This window comes from Schistocerca nitens, chromosome 10 (assembly GCF_023898315.1).
Source record: "Schistocerca nitens isolate TAMUIC-IGC-003100 chromosome 10, iqSchNite1.1, whole genome shotgun sequence".
In the NCBI taxonomy this organism is placed as follows: Eukaryota; Metazoa; Arthropoda; class Insecta; order Orthoptera; family Acrididae; genus Schistocerca; species Schistocerca nitens.
Window position 1 is genome coordinate 144,702,644 of NC_064623.1, and position 20,168 is coordinate 144,722,811.

Below are 20,168 nucleotides of genomic sequence, written 5' to 3' on the forward strand. Positions count from 1 at the left end.
AGGAATATGCATTTCACCTCATTCAGGAGATAAAATAAAACATATATTAAGACTAATTACACCTGATGATGGACCCACAGGGTCTGAAATGCATTGTGTACTTAATAAAACACGAAAAGTTGTGACTGAAGGGTTTTTTAATTCATACCTGCAATACATTTAATACTTATACTTATTAAATGTAATCAGTTAATGAACAAATAACTGTTCATAGTTTTTCAAAAGAAAGCATTTTCATAACTCAGTGTTCTCTTCCCAGACATTGTCACTGATCCACTAACACTTCATTGTAGTGCGAGAACTGTCGCTTGAGTTTTTTATTTACTTCGAAGCTTTCAGCACACTGTACATTTCACAATGTCCATCTGAAGGGATTTGCATCACTTCAGAAAATTTGCATTGTAGACACCTGTCATTCCAGGTATACAAACACTTTTTGCTGTACCATAAAATGAATAGTAGTAATAATAATAATAATAATAATAATAAACCTACATTATAGACAGGTAGACAATTTAAGAAAATTCTTTCTAGACCGAGCAGAAACTAGCAAAATACACAAAGCAATCACTCATATAAATACATCGGCTACACCACTGCAATTTCATAACCACTTCTACAACCCTTTAGATCACATAACATCAACAGATACGAAGAAAGTAAATTGGAAGGGGAAGGCACTACATGGCAAGCACCCGTATCACCTAACACAGCCACACATCGATCAAGACGCATCCAACACATGGCTAAGAAAAGGCAATATATACAGTGAGACGGAAGGATTCATGATTGCAATACAGGATCAAACAATAAACACCAGATATTACAGCAAGCATATTATTAAAGATCCCAATACCACAACATATAAATGCAGACTTTGCAAACAACAAATAGAAACAGTAGATCACATCACAAGCGGATGTACAATACTAGCAAATACAGAATACCCCAGAAGACATGACAATGTAGCAAAAATTATACATCAACAGCTTGCCTTACAACATAAACTTATAAAACAACACGTTCCCACATACAAGTATGCACCACAAAATGTACTGGAGAATGATGAATACAAATTATACTGGAACAGAACCATTATAACAGATAAAACAACACCACATAACAAACCTGACATCATACTCACCAATAAAAAGAAGAAATTAACACAACTAATCGAAATATCCATACCCAATACAACAAATATACAAAAGAAAACAGGAGAAAAAATTGAAAAATACATCCAACTGGCTGAGGAAGTCGAGGACATGTGGCATCAGGATAAAGTTGACATTATACCAATTATACTATCAACTACAGGAGTCATACCACACAATATCCACCAGTACATCAATGCAACACAGCTACATCCAAACTTATATATACAACTACAGAAATCTGTAATTAGTGATACATGTTCAATTACCCGAAAGTTCCTAAATGCAATATAACACATACCGTACAGTTAAAAGGAAGTCACGCTTGATCAAGGTCCGCGTCACTTTCCATTTTTAACCAGACTTAACGTCTGAGAAAGTAAAGAAATAATAATAATAGTCATCGTCATTGATATTCTGTGCGTTATTGACAACTTAGAGTTGAAACGAGAACCTAAGGCTGCAGACACAGATTTTCAAGGACCCATGGTCATAAAATTTGACTGAAGGTTCGAAAGTGTAATCCAATGTGTTTCATTGTTTCTTTAACTTAAGTCTGAAGTGTTTGCTCTTCATGTTTGTTAAATCTGGTGTTTCATCTTAAAAAAGTCCTTTTTCCACAATAGTGAATCCTTCTTCAAATATTTTATTTGGAGTAGACCAAACAGTTTTATTTGGCAACTTCACAGTTCCCTACAGTTCTGCACAACACGTTGTAACATAAATGACACATTTTTGTAAAATCTTCACTATAGCATATGCGTTGAACTGTTTATTCTCGTAGTATGCAAATTTAACTAGAAAAACCACTAGATATGTAAGTTCAACTTCTCAAACACACAAATCATCAGGACACCTTCTCAATTTGCTTGTGTGTGCCAGCCACAAAACATGATGCCTGATGTATCTTGTGGGACAACAAAATGATGAGAATCCTTTTTTTCAGTGTTTAATTCAATATTAGTTTTACTGTTTTGTGAAATAAAATTTGTTGTATCAGCCCGATCTGTAGTATAGCTCGACGTCTGCAAGCAACTACCTTGCATTTGCTACAAAAAGTTTTGCTTGCAAGAAAATTAATAGTTGTACTGTGTCATTAAGGAGCATCTGCTTTTTCATATGGTTTTGTACCTATTCAAAATATTTTCTTCAGTCAACTATATATTTATCTTGACTGTTCGTTTACATGGTTCATTTTGTGTGCTTATTTTATCAGTTTCTCTTGTTTTTATTTAATCATTGTACACCTGTTACAACTACATCCCTACTCAGTCTTGTCTGTAAGTCAGCACAGTGAGATGCCGAGCTAAGCTAGTGATTACTCGCCTGTAGTGGGCTAATGCATGGAGCCCAGAGACACACGCAACAGAAAACAGCATTCACAATAGATTTTGAGCTCTCTCTCTCTCTCTCTCTCTCTCTCTCTCTCTCTCTCTCTCTCTTCCCCCCCCCCCTCCTCCCCCTCCCTCCTGGGTAGGTCTCTGGACCAGACGGATTACACCGCTCCACAACAATACAAAAAGAGTACAAATGGTACAGCAAACAGAAATGTAGGAAGAGTGAGAGGGGAGAGAAAGGAAGTGGTAGGGGAGAGAGGAAGATGGAGATGAAAATGAGAAAGGGAGGGGGAGAGAAGGAACTTTCAGGCACCTAATTCTGGGTCATTCTCCTGTGGTCGGCCCAGGTGCAAGACTGTTCCCATACACCCAACCTCACAGCACCTTGTACCACAGTAGAGTTACAGATATTTCCTGCACAATGTAAAACTAGCTATGTTATACATCAGCTGTGCTGAAATTACTCTTCAGCATTCTATGTGGGTATGATGAATAACCTACTCTTATGAATACCACCATCAAATTGTGGCAAACCACAGACTTGACCATCCAGGCTATCCAGTATAACCTGCGTTCTCGCAACCCCCCTGGCCTGAACCTCTTCTAACCTGTTTCCTCGGCTTACCTTTTTCCTTCTCTCTTCTACCCACACCACTCCTTCCCTGTCCAATTGTTTACTGTCTTCTCCCACCGCCTGTGGTCACACAATCACTCTTTTCCCCTCCCCCTCCCCTCCCCTCCCCTCCCCTCCCCTCGATCCCCCTCCCCTCCCCTCGATACCCCATCCCCTCCATCCCCCTCCCCTCTCCTCCCCTCGATAACCCCTTTTCCACCCCACTTTCTCTCTTCTTTCCCTCTCCCTCTTGGAATGTTACTTGATGGGGTTTTTGTTGTGATGTGTTCCACTCCATGTTCACCCGATTGCATGTGTGTGCCAACTTTACCATATAAATAATTTGTGGTCGTCATTCCTGAGGTTCATTACTTTTGTGAAGCTGGTATGCAGTGCCACTATACTGTGATGCGTAACTTCTTCACCTTCTGCAGTGGAGGCGGATGCTTGAAGAGAGCTCCGATCTGTCGAAGCTACTAAATGACGTAAACAACTTTGCAGTAACTCTTCTCTATTTTACATGGAATTTTTTTCGTGTACAGCTCCAGTTACAACAGTGGGTGAACACTCTCTCTTACATTGTAGCTCATAAAAGGTTACAACATGTATCCGTGTGTTATAGAACAGTACATAACTGAACGACAGTTCTCATAACACTTCTTCAGCTACATTATCACCAGCACTTTTTGCTCTGTGGCTTACAAGGCACAACCGAGCTGAAACGCCAAACCGTAAGGAGGCCTCCCCAACAAGTGGAGATGTTCATTTACTGTGGTGTCGTGTCGATATACTGGCTTCCTTTTGCATCCGTCTGCATGTACGTCAAACGAGGGTGTGCACAGTAGATACTTAAAACTCTGGTTTGTTTCCACAAACATCTTTTGTCAGCCTAAGTGGTTGAAAGTGGAACACATTATTTCATAGAATCACCATGCTTCCCACGCTCTTCAGTTCCATCATATTCTACTTCCCACCCCCCACCCCAATCCCTTTGCCTCATTCTGCATCTCATTTTGTTTTACACTTTACATATTCTTTTTGTCTTGTTGTGCAGTTGTGGACTTGTCTGTCGAAAGAGCTGCCTGTTTCCCGCTACCTGTGTCCTTCCTTACCCCTTCCCCACCTCCACCAGCTCAGGCAGCTGCTTTCAATAATCAGTGTTGCCGTTGTCACGAGAGTGCACGGTTGGGTGTCTGTATGGTAGTGTGTGTGAATATGTGTACTTTGGCTGGAAAATAGCTAGTGCTCAAAAGCTAATGTGAGTGCTGTTTTGTATTTTGTTTCCCTGTGCTCCACCCATCAGTCCCCTATAGATGAGTAGTTGCCTTTCCCTTATTTTATATTTTATGTATTGTTCCATCCAGGAATTTCCAGTATTACTAAGATAGTGATTAGTTCCTTTATGTGTAAACTTCATTTTAATATGTTATCCAACTGGACTTCAAGGAATTTTACACAGTTTGTTGCATTTGCTGTGCAACTTTTAATGTCTGATTCTGGCACTACCAGGTCATTCTATTTCTGGTTTGAAATTGAATATTAAGAGTCATTGTGAGATTCATTGGTAATTAAATTGTTACGCGAACTCTTCTACTGGTGGTTCATAGCTATCATCTGAGCTGTGTCTGCTAAAGTGAGTTTGGACTTTTCTTTAGTATGCTTGTTTCATCAGCAAACATTGAAGTTTTTTAACTGCCCTTTAAAGTTATTGGAAGGTCATTTATATGGTTAGAAATAAGAGTAAGCCCATTACTGATCCCTGTGGTCCCTAGTTAATAGTCCCCCATTTGGAGGTTAGTTTCTTGCCCATGAAGTCTCTGTCATACCGTTTTCATTCTGTTATGAAGGTAAAATGAATGCAAGAGTGATGCTGTTAATTCCACAAACTGTAGTTTGTCAAGAAAAATTTTGTAATCCACACGATCTAAGTCTTTTGGCAGTACCATCTGTGTTTGAGCGTGTCCATTATTAGAAATCTAATAATGTAGTCCTGTTTTGTAGCCTGAACTACTGTCCAACACGCACATTGAGACGTTTGTCCAGAAGTATTTTGAAGAAGTCAATCCCGAGGGTAAGCTGCGTGTTTTATCGGTCCGGGGCCTGACCGAAGCTGTCACACGCTACGTGGAGAAGGACGACCGTAACGCTATCAAGGACATCTTCAAGTAAGTCGATTAAATGGAAGGCAACATAGTATATACAGTGAGTAAATGGGCAAAAGTCACTGGGAAGCACCGTCAGCCTCTCGAGTCTGTGCATTGTTTGTCTGTGTAATGACCCTGTTAAAATGGGTTCCTGACACCTCACATTGAGATTGGCAGTGATCTGACTCTTCCTAGACCGTTAATTGCTGTGTGCAGCCCAGAGGCAGCAACGTGACTTCCACGTGGCATCATTTCCACCATCTACTTTCGTGGAAAATCAGTTGCTCGATTGTTTTTATTGTGTAATGCTTTAACCTATTCTATAGTGGTTTTATCCCCCACAAAATTGAACGGAGAAAGTGAAACACCATTGCCTTACAAAATGAAACTTTTATTCTGCTGCAAAGTGTGTAATTTCTTGAAAATTCGTGACAGAGCAAAACTGTGTGCCAGACCGGTGCACGAAACCGGAATGACGCCTTTCACGGTCGGTGCCCTTACTTGCTGAGCTAGAGCTGCCCGGACGCGGCTCACACTCCGTCCTCACAGCTTTAGTTCTGCCAGTACCTGCGTCCTGCCTTTCTGTCCAGCGGGCAGCAAGTTTCACAACAGTACAAACTCTGTTGCAGTGCCCATCACACACTCTAAAGATATCGCTCACATGTTGCAGCCACCAAGTGAAGCGCACTCTGGAGTACCTCGACAAGAAGAACGTGGCCAGCGACAAGCTCGACGAAGAGATTGAGAACTACAGGCTGCAGAGGCAGGCGAAGCAAGAGGAGGAGATGAAAGAGGTATCACACTCTCTTGTAACTTTCCACAAGAGTGACACAGTTTATTTTTGTTTGTTGCATTCATTCGGCCATGTTGCCAGTGTGGTTTTCAGTTAGAAGACTGTATTGATGCAGTTCTTCGTGCAGTGTTCTTCGAACGTGCATACCGTTGTTGAGCTTTGATCTCCCTCTACAATTCCGCCCCCGCCTTCCTCCATCCCGTCTTTTAGCCAAATTGTTTCATAACGCTCCTTTTTTTTCATCCCCATTTCAATTTACTACTACTTTGTTGGTTATCTGTTCTAAATCTAATTTCTTCATTCTTGGGTAAAGCCACATTTCAAAAGGTTCTTTTTTCTTGTCAGCAGTATTTATTACGAGGTAGAATACAAAATTTTCCAGACTGGTGCTGTCATCTGGAAAGTAGGAGTAGTAGATCTTTGCACTGCTAGGTGGCGAGAGCTGCATATCTGATGAGTCAGTGTGCGGAGTGGCATTCAGCTGGGAGGATGTGTTGCATGTCCACAGTGATTTCCGTACTACTCCGAGTTTGGTGTGTGGCGATTTTACGATGGATCTGCGAACAGAACAGTGCATGTGTATAAAATTCTGTGCGAATCTCGGGAAAAGTGCTACGGAGACCCTTTCAATGATTCAACAAGTGTTTGTTGGACAGAGCATGAGCCATACTCGTGTGAGTTGCATGCTTGCTTCAGGGTTGGCCGTACAGACGCTGAAGATGATGCTCACACCAGAAGGCCAGTTAGCCGCACAATGCCAGACATTGTTGCCAAACTGCAACAATTGGTTCGTGCGGATCACATCAAACCGTTTGAGACCTTGCGGATGTAGTGGGTATTGGTTATGGGACATGTCAATGAATGTCGACTGATGAATTGAGCATGCATTGTTGCCGAAATATTTGTGCCAAGGATCTTGACTGCCGATCAGAAGGCACAGTGTGTTGAAGTGTGCACGGACCTTCGTCAGACCGCATCTGATGATCTAACCTTCTTGTCACGGGTTATCACCAGCGACGAGAGCTGGATTTACGGTTATGACCAGAGACAAAGCAACAATCATCCCAGTGGAAGAGCCCGGACTCTCCAAGACCCAAAAAAGCGAGACAGGTGAAGAGCGTGATCATAGTTTTCTTTGATACCGAGGTCATTGTGCACAAAGAATTTGTCCCACCCAATCAAACAGTGAATTCCATGTACTGCTGTGACGTTTTGCGATGGCTCCGTGGAACATGCAGCGACAGCGGCCCAAACTTTGGCATCAAAGGAACTGGCTGCTGCAGCATGTCAACGTGCCCTGTCACACGTCCTTGCTCACCAGGACCTTTTTGGCAAAAAACATGGCGGTTGCACTCCACCCACCGTACTCGCCAGATTTGGCACCTTGTGACTTCGCGCTATTTCCAAAACTGAAACTCAAGTTCAAAGGCCGTCAGTTCGACACACTAGAGAGAAATAAAGAAGCGTTGCTGGTGGTGATAGACACCCTCAAAGAACAGTACTTTCAGAAAACATTCAACCAGTGGCAGAAGCGCTGGGACTGGTGTGTATGTGCGAATGGGAACTACTTCAAGGGTGGTGGTGACCATTAGTCCAAAGGTAAGGTATTCAACAGGTGGCAGCACCAGTCCTGAAAATTTTGGGTAGACCTTGTATATCTCGTATCTCATCAAAAATCAAAGCATCCACGTAATCGGGGAATAAGTACAGCGAATTGGGTGTGAGAATCTTACATCAGTGCTAGTGGAAGTAGTTTCCCATCACTTTCGCTGACCCGATATGAAGTATTGTGTGTAACTGCATCTCGGGGGATCACTGAGATGAGTTTGTGGACAAAAGGAAGGGGGGGGGGGGGGGTGAGACCCAGTACTGGCACGTAACCTACCCTCGAAGAGCACCGACAGACAGGTCACTGTCAAAAGTGACACACCTTCACTTCGTAAGACACTGCAGCAAGGTGTGGACTTTAGTCTGGGAAATTGGCACAAAGACAGATGACTGTGAACTGTACACCACCTCTCCTCTCCTTGCCAGTCAAATGTTGGCAATGACAACTTTCCACCATCAGGATTGGAACCCCCTCATACTGCTGAATTGAGCACCATAGCACGAGCACATGTTAGCAACATTGGCAATGAATGTAGGTGTATTTGTGAGGTTGCTTTCAATATCGCCTGCCAGGTCATTAACCCTTTTGCTGCTACAGATGTCCTCTCAGCATTCTCTGCCGAGTGCAGCTTTGTTGTCACTGTACTGCTTGCCAAATGCTGCTACCTGTGCTGAGAGACGATGTTGCATCCACTATGAAACACCTATCGCCCAATTTTAAGAAACCTATTTGGTGAAAAATCCAATATTTGCACATCTTACAATCTGATATCTTTGCCCAGCGAAGGACTGAATTTATTTTTGTTATTTATTACAGTTAATGTGCTGCATCAAATTGAGTAAAACAGTGCACAAAATTATAAGTTTGCATAGTTAAAGACGAATTGAGTAATCCTAGCATATGGTTGAGTTTAGTTCAATCAGTGCTGTGCCAGGAACGGGATAATATATCAAAATTTTACTTAAAATTGAGAGCAGAACGATATCTCGTTCCAATCTTGAGTTACTGCTTTCTATATCTGGCAGATGATAATGTGGAACGTGCCCATCTGGGTCCTTGCACACGAAAAGTGCAATCATTATTATCGTTCGTTTTTTATTCACTGAGAAATGGAAGCAACTCGTCCGTAGAAATGAGAGGTCTTTGGAACGGGACCTGTAAACACATCGATAGTGTTTACACACATCCTCAGCACCTGGGGAGCAGTGGAGTGTGACAAGTTAACTTGTACGCAGTAGTCAAGGGTTAATATGCAAATGAACGACGAGGATCCCAACACAATTCCCTGGGTCACGCCTGAAGTTACTTCTTCCTCTATCAGTGACTTTCCATTGAAGATAACATGTTGCATCTTCAACTCAGTGCCACTGTGGTTCGTAATGCATATAACTGTATTTGTTAAAATTGATTTGGAGGAGAGACTCTTGGATGGACACAGAAATTCAAGCTGTGATTTGAGGTTATGCTGGACTTCTGAGATGGGATCACTATGGAAGTTCATATAGGTGGAGGATTTAGACAGTTTGTGGATGCCCTGGGTCAGGTAATCTCTCCTGGGAAGTGCTGCAAAGGAGGAACCCAACTTGTTAGCGTGAGTGCCCCCCCCCCCCCAACCTCCCCCCTCTCTGCCACACACACACACAAACACACACACACACACACACACAGATACACATGCACATGCTCATCTTCGCTCATACAGGCGTGTGTTTTAGAGTAATGTGCCATTGATGTTGTAGGTGAAAGAAGTGCTGGAAGCCGAAGAGCGGAATTCTCAGCTGATGGCATCACGAATGCAAAATAATTCTGACGAAGACAGAAACGATGCCATCTCTTCGGGCAGCGACGACGATGGCAGTGGAGCCATTTTCGGTTTTGGCGGAAAGGAGTCTAGAGGGCGCGGATCGCGTGGAAGTCCGCGCCCTCGTGGGAGAGGCCGTGCAGCCAGGGGAGTCTCGAAGGAAGACGCGACGGGGGACGTGCCGGCGAGGGCCAGGGGAGGCAGGGGCAGCCGTGGCCCGAGGGGCGGCAGAGGCAAGGTGAGTCGGCCTCGGCTGTGCTGAGATACCTGGCTATTTTTACCATATTTTCACCTACAGTAACTATTTGAAATTTTATAGTTGCCTCCCTTTGTTCTCACTGCACGTGGGTCTCTCTCAGCCTGGGGTCTGATGTGGGAAGCATATGAGGTTTGGCTGACAAATAATGAGATTAATGATGCAACATTCATTATTTTTACATTTTCACAACCAAATGAAGCCATTCAAAATACTCGTTTTTATGATCCTTACACTGCTATTTTGAATTTTCCATTGCTCAAATTAGTTCAATCTCCATTGCTTTTTCTTTCACGATTTTGACTGTCCCAAGCTTCACTCCTTCCAGTGCGTATTTCACTCTCGGGAACAGAAAAAAACTGCGATGAGTGAGACCTTGTGAGCAGGGGGGTGGTCCACACAGGTGTCGTGTGTCAAGGCAAAAGTGATTCGACAACCAGTGCAGTATGCGCCTATGGGCGTAGGCGTTGTTTCGATGGAGTATTTGCAACTTGTTTTTCCAGGACTCAGGTCGCTTTCTTCTAGCTCGTTAACAGTGTGTAGATAGGTCTTGGAAGTAATATTCCTTAATTACAGTTTGACCTCCAGGCACCCGATTCGTGTACACAATCCCACAGGTGTCGAAAAACACAATTGTTGTCATTTTGAATTTTGATTTTGACATTAAAGCATTCTTTTGGTGAGTTGAGGCTCTTTCAGTTCAGTGATTGTCACTTAGTCTCCGTATGGCAACTGAAAAACCAGAATTCGTCACATTATTACTTTTTGATAAATTTTGACTCTTTGTTTATAGTTTTCAGAATTTCAGCACAAATGATCATTTGAGGCTCTTTCTGTCCACACATCGGGTTCTTCGCCCACATTTTTGAAAAAAATTCCTTCATGTGAGAATGTTTGTGTAAAATCTGGCGATCTGTTCCTTAGTTGAATCTTACAATATCAGTGATTGCACTAATACCCATCTGTTGGTCTTTATGGAATAAATCTAGTGTGGTCTCCCCCCTCTCCCATAGCTTGTTGACACTGACAGTCTTCCTGGCCATGACTCACTTCGATCTCTTCCTGTCCCTCTTTGACTGCTTAAATTACCAAAAAACATGTTTGTGTGTGAATAATATTCATCACCATGAAAGGGGGTACCTTCTCTCCTCCCCAAAAAAGTAATTATTTTTTAAAAGCTATATATTTTAAAATTGTTTACAAAACAACCTTATGCCCTTCAAAATATTCTCCCTTACCATTAATATATTAGTCCCTCTGGTGCTTCCACTGTTTGAAACATGTTTAAAAGTCATCTTTAGAAATGGCTGACAACTCCTCGCTCTTTTTTCTTCATTGTTGTCAAATCAGTGTCCTTTCATGTTCCTTGTCATGTATGGAAATAGGGAAAAGTCACACAGAGCCAGGTAATGTGCATGGGCAGTAGAACCATGCCATTTTAGCCAAAAACTGCCCTAACAGGGATGGTTGTGTGTGTGTGTGTGTGTGTGTGTGTGTGTGTGTGTGTGTGTGTGTGTGTGCATTGTTGTTGGTGGAAGAACCAGTCCGCTGTCCGCCACAAATCGGGTCTGGACTGAGCTCCAAGATAACCGACTAATCTCTGACAGTCGATAAATTGTCTGTCGATGGTCTGTGAGCACGAGCTCTTGAATTTTTTCAATATTTTCAACCATTTGGGCAGTTGACGGATGTTCGTAACGAGGTTCACCGTCAGTCGACATATCGCCATTTTTAAATCGAGCAGACCAGATCTACACTTGAAGTTGTTTCCAACATTAAGGCACTTACAACAGCATTTTTACTGAGTAGGAAACAAAGTTCACAGCTGCCATCACAAAAAAAGAAACAAGAACTAAACAATGCTAGCAAAAACAGTCACTGCAGATGAAGATAACGAGCCAGGTCTGCAACACAGGTGGCACTGAACTGACAATGAGTTGTGCTTTGCACGCCTAGCAGCAGAAGTGCGTACTACAGAATCTCCCCATGTGACAGTGTTACTCCTGGTTTTTTTAAAGGGTGCCCCCAAGTACACTTGTTTCAACAGAGAATGAGCCTCTGTGCTGGCCTTTCCAAGTTTTACTAAAAATTTCACAGTAATCTATTGCTCTTTCAAAACACTAATGGTTTTTTGGATGGGATGCAGGTATGCAGTCTAACACAGACAAAGGACACAGCCTGACTGAGGGGTCAACAGGTGAATGGGCAGAGGGAATGGAAAGGGGAGAAATCACGTGACTTATCAGTGTGGTGTCTGACCTCGTCCCTATCAAAAAACAGTCTGGTAATTTTTTTCTAGCTAAACCACATTCTTATGAGCGTTCACCAGTTTGGCTTATCTTTCACACAATTGTAGTACATTCTGAGAAGTAGCAAATGCTGCTGTAGTAGAATATGCTTCTCAAGCCTTTCCGAGAAATTGAGATCCTGAGTTCTGTGAGCCTGTCAAGGACCATACAACAATACCAGCTGTTGAGCAGTGGTGTTAGTGCAACCTTCTATGGCAGGGGACCATGAGTTTGTCTGACCCTACCTCTCTAATCTCTCACCAAACATCAATGGATAACTCTTAGTCACTTAATATCTACTGCCAGCCCACTACTGTGGCATAACAGTAATTTGGTTCACGGTTCACCATGTAGAGTTACGAATAAAAATCAGAGATCGACATTAGGTATCTGAATACCAACAGTTTCTTATAAATTAAGGGATTTGAGCAGCCCACACCTTTTGCTGTCATACTACAGTGCCTGAGGTGGGAACTGACTGCCCAACTGCAACCCGCTAACAATGTGAGCCTTACATCAAAGGCTCTGTGGGTGCTCATTTGTCAATATGACGGTTGCACCACTGTGCTGTGAATATTAAAATTCATATATTAGTTTTGGGCAGTAGCCTTCACATACAAACAGAGAAACATAGTTGGACTAATTTATCTTAGTTCAGACAGTTCGCACCAAAAATTTGTAAATTATATACATGAATGTTCCTAGTGAATTGAAATATCTATTAGCAAAAACTGTATCAAAATCCCTACAAAATTTCTTGGGATAAGCCTTCATGTGTAGGCAGAAAAAGGCTCTAAGTGACTTTAATACACAAGAAGGAGAACATATCTATTTATGTACAGATTCGTTTGTCTGGTTCCCCCTAGCCAGTCATGCAACTGGGAGAAGTAGCTATAGTTAAATGTGGAATCTGTAACACATTTAATTTGTGCTGAATCCATATCATTGAGAGATGAGTGGTAGGTTAAAAATAAAGAAAAAAAAATTCTTGGTACTCCTGGGGTTCTGATCCATGATGTTTCCAGTGGACCATAATTCTGACTTTGATTCTGCTCTTAAAAATGCCATCTACAGTTTAACAAGGAATTGGAACCATGTTCTGCTTCTGGCTAATGTCCGCGTAATAGAGAGGTGAATTTTAGGTGAAAATACAGTGAAAAATCCACGGTCCTGTAACTTTACATTCTTTACTGTGCTAATTCGGCATTGGTAGTTGCGCCTCCATTGAATCTGGCTGAAAACTAGTTGTGAATTAGGCTATTTTAAATAATGCGTCCACATGAAGTTCACAGTTTAAATACTTTAATTGCACTTTGACATTGGGTCACATTCTGTTTATGGCCAGATCATGCCTCATCTAACATAATCTATGCACAGCTAAATGGTTAGTCACATACTACACTCGGTTGGTGTCCCATAATGATGAAAATTGTTCGAGCGCATAACCTAACGAGATGTACTGATTCACAATAATTAATGTGTGACAAGTAAACCATTAACACATTCATGAGTTATACTTTCCTTCCGAGTAGGTAAGTTATATCACAATGAAAACAGTGTGTACAGTCAGTATAATTTGAAGATAACAACACAGTTCACAATTTGACCCTATTACCACAGTAGATGATCATTATTGAAGTTTGACAAAGTCCATAATAATAATTACATATTTACTGTCCTGTTAATCACTAAAAACGCTCGCTAAATTGCAAAATGATCTCTCGGATACAAAATTTAGAGAAAACCTTGTACCGTATACTAGTTGTAATTTGTGTTAACTTGTCTGCAAACACTGTGCAGTAATTTTGGTCACAGACCTTGCTCGCATCGTAACCTTTTGCTGACTGACTGAAATGACTCGCAACCACCTCTCTTTTATAAGATTACAATAATTAGAATTACTTTCCGCTATTGTTCGCTGGAGTTTTACAAGCTACAGTTCAAAATTAACATTTTGGGTTAACTGATAGTGGAGAGAGATTCTTCTGGATGTGAACTTTTAGGTATAACAATAATTGCTATTTACTTGTGGTGTCTAGTTTGCCAAAATATGAGATTCTATTGTGATAACAGTGTTTGCACTAAGGATGCTGATTACTGTCAAACTAAATGAATGCAAGATTTTCTAACATATTTTTTTCACTAGCTGCATAGATACTTCACTTAATTATATATACTTTTGATTTACTTTATTAGGAAGTTAGCAATCAGATGTGTGTTTACATATGAACAATGATTGAGAAGTTCTGTGATACTGATATTCGTAATTAGCATGGTTTTTAGGTAAACAAATTTTATTTATGAGCTCTAATTAACCAAAAGAATGTAATGGATAATAGAGTTAAGTTGGCTAAACCTTCTGTTAATATTGAAGATTTTCTTACTGTGCATCTGTTATAAAAATAACACTATCGAAATATTTGCAAAAGCAAATTGTGGGTGGGGGTTGAAAAGTATAATGGTGAAAGAATCCACCTCCTTTGTTTCAATTTCACCGAGAATTGATACCGTGACCTTTTCATTTTCGAGCACACACTTTCTTGGTAGACCACTGGGCACAACTCTGATTGTGTTAAAACTTTGTTGTTGTCTGGAGTTGCAGCAGCTGTACTGTTTGATGGCAGTGCTGTTGTTTTCACAGTGGCAGTGGACTTCATCATAGTTCAGCCAGATTCCATGAAATATATGTAAAATTATACAAACAATCTTCCTTGTCTATCAAAAGCAGATCAAAATCCTTCCCATTGTTCCTGAGATTAGCCCAGAGATACAGACAGAAGTGAGCAGGGGACTTCAATTTTCTTGTATGACTTCTCTACAATACAGATATGGACATATCAATAAAATAATCATTTATCTCATAATGATTCCTTATTGCATCTTGGTTAAACCTTGCTATCATCATCATCATTATTACTCTCCGAAGAAACAAGATTTATTGTAGTGATAAAAGTGTTGAGTGGAAGACAAATGGGGGGGGGGGGGGGGTGCAGAAAAAGAAAAGATGATTACAAGATTCAGGAGCTGTAAGGACAGACTTGTAGCCTGCCGCCTTAGCTGGTAGTGCCGACACCATGCTTTTCAGCTGTCACTCTCGAATGGCATTAGACAGGCTCTTAAAACTTTGTACCTCCGATTTCTCAGAAATGCCAAGAAGCACGTACTGGATCACCTATTACATCTCACAAGAGAAGTGTGCGATCTCAAACACTCATAACCAAACAAAAATGTGCTTAGAATATAAATCGCTCATCCTAAAAATAGTTGTAGTGACCCATTTGCATGCAAAACAGCATGCCTTACCATGAGATGTATGTGAGTGATCACATATTCGAGGTGTAAAGAGAGGATTTTTGACATTGCAAAGCAACAGAGTATCATTATAATAGGACCAAACCCACAAATATTTCAGTGTCATGACTTACTGCTATATTTTGCTCAGCTTAAAGTGATTACACTGTGTGAACAACTGACATGATAGTGCTGAATTGGTGAAATCAGAATGGAACGGAACAATATACCTTCCCATATTGAGGTACAAGCATATGTTAGAGTATTCTTGGTGAAAGGCAGGTTATGACATTGACTTACCAATGTGAAAACTTAATTGATATGAATATAATAGAGGGAAACATTCCACGTGGGAAAAATATATATATAAAAAAAAAACAAAGATGCTGTAACTTACCAAACGAGAGAGCGTTGGTATGTTGATAGATACAATAACACACACACACACACAAATTTCAAGCTTTCGCAACCCAAGGTTGCTTCATCAGGAAAGAGGGAAGTAGAGGGATAGACGAAAGGATGTGGATTGGAATCACTCCTTACCCTCTCCCTTAAAACCCACACCCTTTTGTCTTTCCCTCTCCTTCCCTCTTTCCTGATGAAGCCACCTTTGGTTGCGAAAGCTTGAAATTTGTTTGTGTTTTTTTTATTGTCTCTATCAACATACCAACACTCTCTCGTTTGGTAAGTTACAGCATTTTTTTAAAAAATATGAAAACTTAATTGGTATGACATTTGAGATTGAGTTGCCTGAATCCAGAAGTGAAGTTGAATGTGAAAAGTTCACGTCAGTCAGATGTGCATGTTGTTCTGTTCCACTTTTCTTTGACCACTTCAGTGAAACCCCACATCTGAACTTCGAAGACTGAATAGCTGTGCATCTCTGTCAGGACAATACAAAAAGTTTGTTGTTCAAATAACATTATTATTTTGAGCAAAGGTAAATATAGCAATAAGTAGTGACATTGAAATATGTGTTTTTGGTCATATTATAGGGTGTATACGATCCAGGAAAAACCAGGGATTTATTTTATTTTTTTTTTTTTTTATATATAATTCCGGGAATTTTTCGTTGTTTTAGTTTTCAGTTTAATTTTTGTGATTTTGACTGTAAGAACTGATACTCTAACAAAGGATATTACTGTACCCCGCTATTGCAGAATAATACTTCAACAATAAAACATAAACAAGAGAAAAAACACTTAAATTGCAAAGGAAATGCACTATATACGATGACACACACAGTGCTCAAGCAAGCGTCTGCCAACTGCAAAATGTGTCAAAGGCTTTAGGAAGACTATGCAATGCTTCAAAACAACAAATTACCTCTGATGAGCGTGAAGTCACAACTGTTTACATTAGATTCGTTTTAGCAGTTAAGAGCGGGCTCACGCTGCGCAGTTGAGTCGCGTTTGAGTAGTAGATTCTCCTGCTTCTGGCTACGGGAATGTGGCTGTTGGCTGTGCAAGCGGCCGCAGCTAGATGCTACCGGGAAAAGGGCGCCAAATTCATATTCTCGAGGGGAAAAAAATCTTGTTTCACAAAGCGCCTAGCATCCGGCACACGTTTGTTGATCGGTTATTCGTATGATTTTGAAATGCATCCCTGTAGGTTTTTGAACACATTTTAAGTTGATTTCTGAATGAATCATAAGTTGATTTTTGAATGCATGCATAGCGTACATGTTGTCTCTGTCAGGAGAATTGTTGTCACATCTAGAAATAAGCTTTCCGCAGACAAAAAGGGATGGGGCTATACGAGCTGAGCGGAGTAAAGCCGAACGGATGAATGCCAACCGCTGTCTGATTATGTGGTTGATTGGGCTTGTGAATGATCAGAGTTGTTATAATTACTAGAGAAATCCATAAATTCGGACTACCAGAATGGAAATAAATGACCGACAGGAATAACAGATGAGAAAGATTACGTGTTATCTTCTTGGTGTAGCCAAGGAAATGAAATTTTGACAGAAAATTTTTGGCCAGATCGCTACACTAGTATGGACCAGTAGTACAGTCCCCGGCTAGCGGAAAACGTGTTATACAAACGCATAATAATGCCTTACTGGAAAATAATCTCAGGTTAACTAAACCTGTGATTCTGGCAGGTTTAGTGAAGTTAATTGGCTAACAAATTTTGAAAATGGCAGGAATAACTTCAGAATTGGTGATGACAAGATTGTTTGTTTGAACAAGGAAGGAGAAGAAACAGGGACATCACACAAATTATGGAAGCATAAGACGATTCCAAATTTATATAAAAATTTCGTAATACTACTTTTCGATCTCATGCTTGAGAAACTGGAGCGTATGAATGAAATGTGAAACTATTTCATAACATAAAGCTTTTTGCTTGTAGTAGGCCTAATAGGCATTTGGTCTTGGTACTTCGTGAATTATATTCTGTCGTGTTATAAAAATGGCCATTTGTGCCAAAACAGTCTCGTTTATTTGGTGTGTGTTACAAAATCGCTGCCATATTAGAAAGGCTTATTTTGTTTTATCTAACAGACAGTGACAAAATAGACGTAATCCGATCGAGAAACCACACCAGTCTTGGGTATTATTTGTGTTAACAGCTTTTTCCGTATCAGATAACATTATTTCGATTTTTCATGTAGCAAAACATTTGACGAACTTTGATGAGGTAATAGATTCTTTCGCAGAAAGGAAAACATGCCGTGTAAAGCTGTAGCAAGATTATACAGGAAAAAAATGCTAAGAGCTAAGGGTTGAAGAAATGTGTAATTTCTTGCTTATCTCTTGTCTTTATTGGATTTATGTATCCTATATTTAATTTTACGTCACACAAAACAGCAAGTTATTAGCTAATTGGCAATGAAGAGTTCAAATTTTCTGAAGAGTTCTTGTTATACAGATTACAAATAATCCCATCCGCTATTAATTGCGAGATTTTTTTAAAGAGGCGCAGGCTGTCAAACAGGTCAACTGGGAGGAGGAGAGGCACCAGAGGACATTTCAATTTCCACTGTCCTGAATATAGTTTGATGGCATCCATTACAAAATATACTCATTTCAATTCCACAGAGCGAAATACAGTGATGTGCAGTAGTAGAATGCTTTATGAAGAGGCGTGGCACTGCATTTCGGCGTACTTAAGACCAAATAATATGTCCTAAATTTCCTCGAGCACATATGTTTTATATTTCAGGCTTTTCAGAAAGAGTGTGCTACAAGGTGAACATTTTTTGAAAATTCGATTTTTTTTAGTATTGACCCGGTTCACAAATATCATAGATCTAGGGCTGATGCACAGAGCAGTCCGAGTTATATTGGGTAGTCTCCACGTGACCTGTGTTAACATTTAGTGATTTTGCTGTTTTCCCTTCGTTTACTCTCATGTCAAATGAAAACAAAACTGGTATCTGTGGCCAGGAGCTATCAAGTAAATTAAAATACATGAACATAATTATGGAAGGCTAAAATATGTCATTAGTTTCAGATTTTATTTTATTTCCACCTTTCTGACAGTCAAGCATTAGTTGCCTTGCAGAACAATGAAGTTATTTTTGTCTGTTTGCTACAGAAATTTGACTTTTATTAACCTCTTCCGCAGAGGCAGTCAATGTATTTGAAACGAAATGTTTAATTCCACAGTACTGGCTAGTTTAAACTGTTCGCTGTATTTCAAGTGCACGTTTTCATTAGCACATATGGCATTATACCATAACAAAGAACCAAACTTAATACAGTACTGGTGCTCCAAGAAAATTTACATCCTGGAAACCACACTGAAAAGCTTAATATCAGGTCGAGGTCTACTTCATTGGGTATCTGGACATACGAATGTGCATTTTAAGTATGCACTTTAAATGTGCAAATTTTAATATGGTTCACGAAATTCCGATGCTCTTGGAGTGTCCTGTGATGTCTGTTTTATTTGTGACATAATGTATGATCTTTCAATGTTGTACATGTGTGTACATACAGGCTTCGTATGTCATCATAGCTGCGCAAGCGCGGTGGCACCTGTTATCTGCACTCTCTGGTAACCGCTGAAACGAACCTATTTCTAACAGGTCGCGGGAAAATACTGCGAATAGCAGTTTGGAAAGTGTTACTTTCAAAGTAAATATCCTTTTACGTAAGTTGAACTATGTGCAAGAATGTCCCACGAATTTATTAAATCGCAGTGCGTTCGACTCTCATTTAAAAATCAGTTCTTTGATGACCAACCATTTAGAAGAATTTCAAAGCCTGAAGATCAGACATTTATGTCATTATTAAAAATTTTACTGGGACATTTGTGTGATATATCTTAAAGTGTAACAAGCGCAAAAAAGATCAACATTATATGCAAGGGCTTAGCTTCTCTTGCAGCTTATTAACCTTAGAGACCAATATTATATGTGAAAGCTTTGCTTTTCTTGTAGCAACACTATGTATATTAATTTAAACTATTAACTTTGCCTGTTTGTGTGTTCATGCTACTTAACAGCGATGTTGCTGTTGGCTGACCACATCATGTGTCCTATGGTCTGAATATCCGCTGTCATCGGCCGGCGAGATCACGTGACATGAGCTATTACTGGCTTACAAAAGCACATTGCAATCTCAGTTTCAGTGATTCAGAGACTAACTTGTGGTGTTTGTTGGAATTCCAATGTGTACTTTCGTAATACGAAAATATGCAGCGTACATGTTGCTGCATGTCAAAGATATTTTCAAAACATGTCTTTCTCCCCAAGTTTTGCTTTCTAAAGTCCTGGGAAATTCTACGCCCATGTATAAAACCATAAACATTCAAAGGATTGATAAGGGAAAATATACTGTCACTTAATACGGAAAAAGCATGTTTTCACCCAGGAGAAAGTGTATTTTTAACCAGGAAATCCGGGAATTTTTTTTTCCTTGTTCGCGTA

The 20,168-nt window shown here is 40.3% G+C and overlaps 1 protein-coding gene across 1 annotated transcript in view; it reads left to right on the forward strand.

The window, feature by feature from the left end:
* The window catches only part of LOC126210374 (double-strand break repair protein MRE11), a 157,597-nt gene that overhangs the window by 91,853 nt on the left and 45,576 nt on the right, over window positions 1-20,168 (forward strand). Inside the window, exons 9-11 of the mRNA XM_049939603.1 lie at window positions 5,106-5,269; window positions 5,919-6,042; window positions 9,390-9,689. Coding sequence (XP_049795560.1) covers window positions 5,106-5,269; window positions 5,919-6,042; window positions 9,390-9,689 — 588 coding nt within the window. The remainder of the gene's footprint in view (window positions 1-5,105; window positions 5,270-5,918; window positions 6,043-9,389; window positions 9,690-20,168) is intronic.